Source organism: Gossypium arboreum, chromosome 1, assembly GCF_025698485.1.
Source record: "Gossypium arboreum isolate Shixiya-1 chromosome 1, ASM2569848v2, whole genome shotgun sequence".
In the NCBI taxonomy this organism is placed as follows: Eukaryota; Viridiplantae; Streptophyta; class Magnoliopsida; order Malvales; family Malvaceae; genus Gossypium; species Gossypium arboreum.
In genome coordinates, this window is record NC_069070.1 from 6334757 (window position 1) to 6341286 (window position 6530).

At 29.8% G+C, this 6530-nt stretch overlaps 1 protein-coding gene across 1 annotated transcript; it reads left to right on the plus strand.

The window, feature by feature from the left end:
* Positions 1 to 796: 796 nt before the first annotated feature.
* LOC108480242 (leucine-rich repeat protein 1) lies at positions 797 to 4146 on the plus strand. Its single transcript, XM_017783156.2, has 6 exons — positions 797 to 1309; positions 2213 to 2284; positions 2432 to 2575; positions 3026 to 3097; positions 3209 to 3280; positions 3845 to 4146. Exons 1-6 carry the CDS (start codon positions 1101 to 1103, stop codon positions 3915 to 3917), a joined length of 642 nt encoding a protein of 213 aa, XP_017638645.1. The 5' UTR covers positions 797 to 1100; the 3' UTR covers positions 3918 to 4146.
* The last annotated feature ends 2384 nt before the right edge of the window (positions 4147 to 6530 follow it).

Here is a 6530-nt window from a genome sequence, read left to right on the forward strand (position 1 = left end):
ATTAAAAAACCCTAAAATTTAGGATTAAATATTGCTTTATCTCTAAAATATATAAACATTTAACTATGGTTTTAGTCTACCCACTGCACTAAATTTTTATAATTATTAGTATGTCTAAATTACTAACATTTTTAATTGTTATGTTAAAATGATCTCAAGTTTATTTTTATATAACTTAAAGATTCTATTATCATATAAAATTATTATTGGTTTAATACGGTTATATTAAATTTTATGAGTATTATTTAAAATAACAAATAAATATTGTACATTTGTCACATAAAATTTTAAAAAAAATTTACTGCTTTTATTTTTATTAAAAAATTAATAAATTTAGTAGTACACAATAATTTTTTTGAATAATCTCATTATAAATTCTGATCATATTTGTTCTTTTTGGCACAATACCTAACTACTCATAGCCCTTTTTCAACCCATAAATAGAAGAATAATGCGCTTCAGCCTTCAGTACATTCAAACTCATACATTCCTACATTGACATTAATTATTGAATTACAAAGTATCCATTGCTTCGAATTCAAATTTGATTGCCTTCTATACTTCACAAGTAATAGCTAGTTCAGAACTCCATGAGCAATGTCATATCCCTCGTTACGAGTTTGTACACATGTTTTTAAAACTACTCGATTAGTTACGGCACTCGATACATTTCTTAAAATACCAATGTTAATCGAGCTAAGATTAAATTATTCGTAAATAAATTTTATACTGTTTAAATTCAATAATTATTGAACAAAAAAATTTCAATAATTAAATTAATCAGTCAACCCAAACCAAAGACCAAGGTCGAAGGTTTTTTTTTTCCCCATAAATTCACATGAAATTCAATTTTCCTTTCTCTTAACATAAAAACCCAGAAAAAGCAAAAGAGTTCCATGTTTTTCGCTGCCATTTCCAAAGCCGATTCTACTTTAGAAATTTTGATACAAGTAAAGTAATAGAATCTTAAAGAAGAAAAAAAAGTGCTAAAAAAGCTAGCTTTTTTTTTTTTTTTTCTATTGTTCCTTCTTTACTCTGGGTTCTTTTTTCAAAGCATAAAAACCTAATTTCTAACAGAGCAGCTGCAACTATCATCACCCATGGCGGCACCGATCTGGGTATGGGCTTTTTACGTAGCCCTAACTCTATTTCCTTCCGTTTTGGGAAACTCAGAAGGCGATGCTCTTTATACTTTGAGGAGAAGCCTATCGGATCCGGATAACGTGCTGCAGAGCTGGGATCCCACCCTTGTTAACCCTTGTACTTGGTTCCACATCACTTGCAATCAAGATAATCGAGTCACTAGAGTGTATGCCCATTTCCCTTCTTTGTTCTTTTTGAAGATCTACAATGTTTTGATTTTGGGTTCATTTATTTATATGGGTTTTCTTTTTATTTTCATTTTTTGGCTGGAGAGGGCTTAGTTTCATTGTTTGATGGTAGTAAAACTCGTTGCTTAAATTGGGTTTTAGTTTATTTAATTTAATTTATCGTTTGGCTTTTTACCCCTTTTTATATGGAAGAAATGATGGTTACAATTTCACTGTGAAACTGTGAGATTACCTGGGATTGTAGATTTTATTTTGGTGGGCTTATGGCAATGTTATGGTGGGGGAAAAAAGTGGGTGAATTCAGTGAAGAACTGTTGGATTGTATATGAGTTTATATTTTGCTCATGAGCAGTTATTGAACAAGGGCAAATATGGTGGTAAAAATAGTTCAATCTGGATTAATGATAGAGTTGGGATAATAACACTATTTATAGAAGTTTTTGGTAATGTTATAGGTTCTAAAATAGTGTTTTAATGCTTTTTTCTATTGAGGATTCGTGTCTTGGATGCAAGAATTATCATGTTTAGGCTGTTATAAGCTGAACTACTTTAGCATTTCTTTGGCATAGGTGTGTTCGAGTCGAAAAAAGCTGGAGAATTGACTCTGTCAATAAGAAATGTTTATGTATTATCTCCATTTTAAGCATTGGGTTGTATTGGAGTTTTTGTTTTCTGTTGAAATTTCAGGTTTTTCTTGATGTGCTTATGGTTTACTTGTTTTTTTAGAAGAATATGTTTATAATTTTTTGACATAAAAATGGTAGGTGCTTGATGGTTTTGATTATATGATCTTAGTTGTAGTTTCCAAATTGGTAAGTAGTATTCTGATGATTTTTCAATGGTAAATCGCTTATGGTTTCTTTCCCCCCTTTTTTGTACAGGGATTTAGGTAATTCAAACCTATCTGGACATTTGGTACCAGAGCTCGGGAAGCTTGAGCATTTGCAGTATCTGTATGTTCTGCTTCTTTTCTCTTGAACTTATTTCTTGCTCACCCTTAATAGTGGCATTTTGGGGTTTCCGACATTTACGGGATACAGCTGTTGGTATTCAAGCATTGTTATTCATTTTGGACTCTTTTTTTTTTTTCTATCATGCAGGGAGCTTTACAAAAATAACATTCAAGGAACCATCCCTACCGAGCTTGGCAACTTGAAGAGCCTTATCAGTTTGGACTTATATAACAACAACATCTCCGGCACCATTCCTCCTTCACTTGGGAAACTTAAGTCTCTTGTATTCTTGTGAGTGTTCAAGTTCAATGTTTGTCTCTTCATGCATGATTGGACTATCATGAAGCTTTATTTCTCTCGGTTGTCTTCCCTTCTCAGCTTCACTTGAAAAACCAATGATGAATTAATAGTAGATTATTTGGGGCTTACCTAAGCTACGAGCTCCTAGTTTTTTATGTGCCACCGTGATTACGCCGTTCCCAGTTAATTCTCATTTCACAAACTGGAATGCTAGTCATTTCTAATTTATTATTCTCTTAGGATTAGTTTATGTATTGTTGTAACATCTGATCATTTGTCTTTAAACCTTGGCTTAGCCAAAATGGTTCACCTTTCTCTCTTAGGAGTTCGATCCTCAACACTTGTAAATTTCCCTTACCTAGTGTCCCTTAGACCTTGGCCTACTTTGTACCGGAAATATATAAAAGCTAATCTCTCTCTCATTGTTGTTTCATGTTACAGGCGGCTTAATGACAACAGGTTAACTGGACCTATCCCTAGGGAGCTTGTTGGTATTTCAAGCCTCAAAGTTGTGTGAGTCTTGCAATTTTTCAAATAGTTTATTTCCAAAATACAATTCTCTGGTGTTGTTTTGCAAAGCATTAAAGATCACGGTTATCGAAACATTTACCTCTTTTCTTCCAGTGACGTCTCAAACAATGATTTGTGTGGAACAATTCCTACCAGTGGTCCATTTGAGCACATTCCTTTGAGCAAGTAAGTTCACCGTTGTTTCTTTTATTTGCTTTAATATTTTCGATCAAGTTACTGATGGTGATTGTTTACGATGATGTTGGAAGTATCTGCATGTTATGGTGCCAATTATTTATCTTTGAGGCACCTTGCTTGCTAGTCTTGATACTACTTCATTTCATTTGCATAAACTATACCTTGGTATCGACATATCTTCCCAATTGTGCACCGTTTCATATTTCATCCCGTACTCAAGGTTTTTAAAACATGCCCCATTGAAAACTATGTTGCTTGAACTGTTCATTCTTCTTAAGGTACCCAATTCCGACACTTATGGATATGGGGGTAGATTTCCAAGGATCCTCCAAATATGTAAAACTTGGAAAAATCTTACCATACCTGTGTCGGATACTGATCCCCGAGTCCAATTAGCATAGATTAAAATCCTTTCTATTCTTGTGTTTTTTGCTTTGGTGGGACCTCCATGTGAAGATGCTTTGACTTTTATGGAACTATGCCATTTGTTTATTTTTGTTTTCCCTGTATGCAAAAAGTGACTGATCTTAAATATTGTTCCAAATCGTATAGCTTCGAGGAAAACCCTCGTCTCGAAGGCCCGGAGTTGTTGGGGCTTGCAAGTTACGATACAAATTGCTCGTGAAGAAACCGATTGATGCTACAAAAGTTTGGAATTTAAATATGTAGTCACAAGATTTTAAGTGTATTATCAGAGTATAATGGGGTAATTGTGGAAATGCAATCTCGTATAAGTATCTGTAAATCAGAATTTATTAGCATATGTAACAAAAACTATCATGCTCTTCCTATGATGTTTTCAGACAAACTAGTATTTGATGTAATGGTAGCGACAAGGTTACTTCTTGTGTGCATCCTTATTTTCCCATCTTTTTTCATATCACTTCTGAATTTATTTTGGTTTAAAGCATGCATAGTATTCATCTTTGTTAATTTGATCCCTCTATTTGGCGAGTCGGGTTGGTTTTAGTAATTTTACCTTTTCTGGAGTAAGTGGTTTATTTATAGCAATATTTAAACTCCGATTGAGGTCGTGTCATGGGTTAATTGATCAACAATTTAGTTGGAGAAATTATCACATACCATTCCATGTATAAAATAAGTAATATGATTATGAGAGAATGTCTTTTTTTTTATATATATATTTTCAATAAAATCAATATAAATTTTACTGAGATTTGAATTCACGTCATTAGTATCTACAAAACAAATTTTGTTGTTTCAATTAAAGCTTTATTTTAAGTATTTTATATGTTCTAATTTTATTATACATTTTTCACTGATATCATTGGACTTCTTTTACCCAAATAATATAAAAATAATAATTAATTACGAAAATAGGTATTTATTATAGTATTACAGTACTTGGATGGTACTGCCTAGACACCTGACATATTGGCTGTACCAGATTAAAATATGATGATCTAAAATATTTAGGGATTTGATTTATAAATTTCTCATTTTGATTGACAATTGAAAAAAAGTGGATTTAATAGAAGGATTTGAATAGTAATAACAATTTGACTTGAATTTTTAATTTTGAAAAAGTGTAACTAAATTTCTGGAAAAAAAATAGGAGATTAAATTCCAAACTTAGCATATTTTAACTTTCATTTTTTTCCTTTTTCTTTACATTGTAGAAAATTGGTTAATTTTCAATTTTAATCTCTCTATTATCTTTAAAATCGAGATTTAATATTTATGCTTCAATTGCTAACATAATTTGGTTTCTATATTTTTATAATGTCATTAATTAGTCTAAATAATTAATATCGTTAACTTTTCGATTAACATGTTCTATGGTTATATATAATTTGAAAGCAGATTTTAGATCCAAAAATTGGATAAACTAAATTCTTGAAAACAAAAGTAGGGCGACTAAATCCCAAATCTATAAAGTGTATAAGACCTAGAGTATATATATATTGATACAATATCTAGAACTGTTTATAACCCCTCCAACCCTTAAATAAGAGAATAAATGCGATATATCTTCCTATATTGACAACAAAGTCAATACTAACCGAGTAACTCGCTTGAAGACTTAAAATATATTTTAATCTTTAAATTTTAATAAATAATTGATATAAATAAAATAATTAACCTAATGCGAAACATAAATCAACCATTATAATATATATATATATATATATATATATATATATCCTGAATCCCAATAGATTTATTACTTATGAATAAAGAAAAACAAAGGATTAAATCCAAAATCGACTAAAGCATAATAACCAAAAATCACTTAAATAAAATATCGAAACCTTATAATTTTTACCATGAATTTCAAACATTTAATTAATCGAATATTAAATCATAACATCAAAATCCATAAAATTTAAAAGAGATTTAGATGTCACTTGATAGAACTGTAAAAATCTGATATAAAATCAAATAAATTATGATCTATTATGTAAGATCATCAAGAACAAATATGAGATGTGGAAGCGTACTTAAATCCATTGATATTTTGAAATTTTTGAGTCTTATAGTTATGATCTTCCACTTTAAAGAAGGTAGATCTCTTTTTCAAAATATGGAATGTTAGAAAGTTACATATGTAACTTTCGCATGTTAAGCTTAATTTGGCAACTTAACTTCACACTTTTCTTAATTTGGTATTTAGTTTTTTTTTTTAATTTAGTACTTGAATTTGATACATTTTTCTAATTTGGTATCTAAGTTTTCTTTGTCCAATTTAATATATGAATTTGAAATTTTTCCTAATTTGATACCTAAGGTTTTTTTTTTTTGTGTGTGTGTTCTAATTTGGTACCCTAACTTGTCAAACATAATATAAAGGCTTAATGACAAATTTGGCCACTAACATTTACATGTTTTGTCAAAATGGCTCTAATTGTATTTTTGAGCCTTTTTTGGCCATCAACCTTTATTCTTTTTTTCAATCCGTTTTTTCTAACAAATTTAATGAATAAATTTAAGGTTACAAATTTTCTTTTCTTTCAAAAGATTTCAATCTTTCATACGTTTGTCTACTGAGAAGTTTTTCTATTGATTTAATTTTGTAGATAATTATGTTTATTTTCTTTAAATTAAAATTTATTTTTAAATTTAATGTATTATTTATTTATTTTATTATTTTCCACATGTAATCATCTTATTGAGTTATCTAAGTAATAAATTACATCTCATTAAAAATATTTCACATATGAAATTCCACATCATCCTTACTAATTTTTTTTAACCGTATTTTCATTAAATCTATTAG

Coding starts and splice junctions, on each gene's coding strand:
- LOC108480242 (XM_017783156.2), top strand. CDS start 1,101: ATGGCGGCACCGATCTGGGTATGGGCTTTTTACGTAGCCCTAACTCTA. Junction 2,285..2,431: donor CTTGAGCATTTGCAGTATCT/GTATGTTCTGCT, acceptor TCTATCATGCAG/GGAGCTTTACAAAAATAACA. Junction 3,098..3,208: donor ATTTCAAGCCTCAAAGTTGT/GTGAGTCTTGCA, acceptor CTTTTCTTCCAG/TGACGTCTCAAACAATGATT.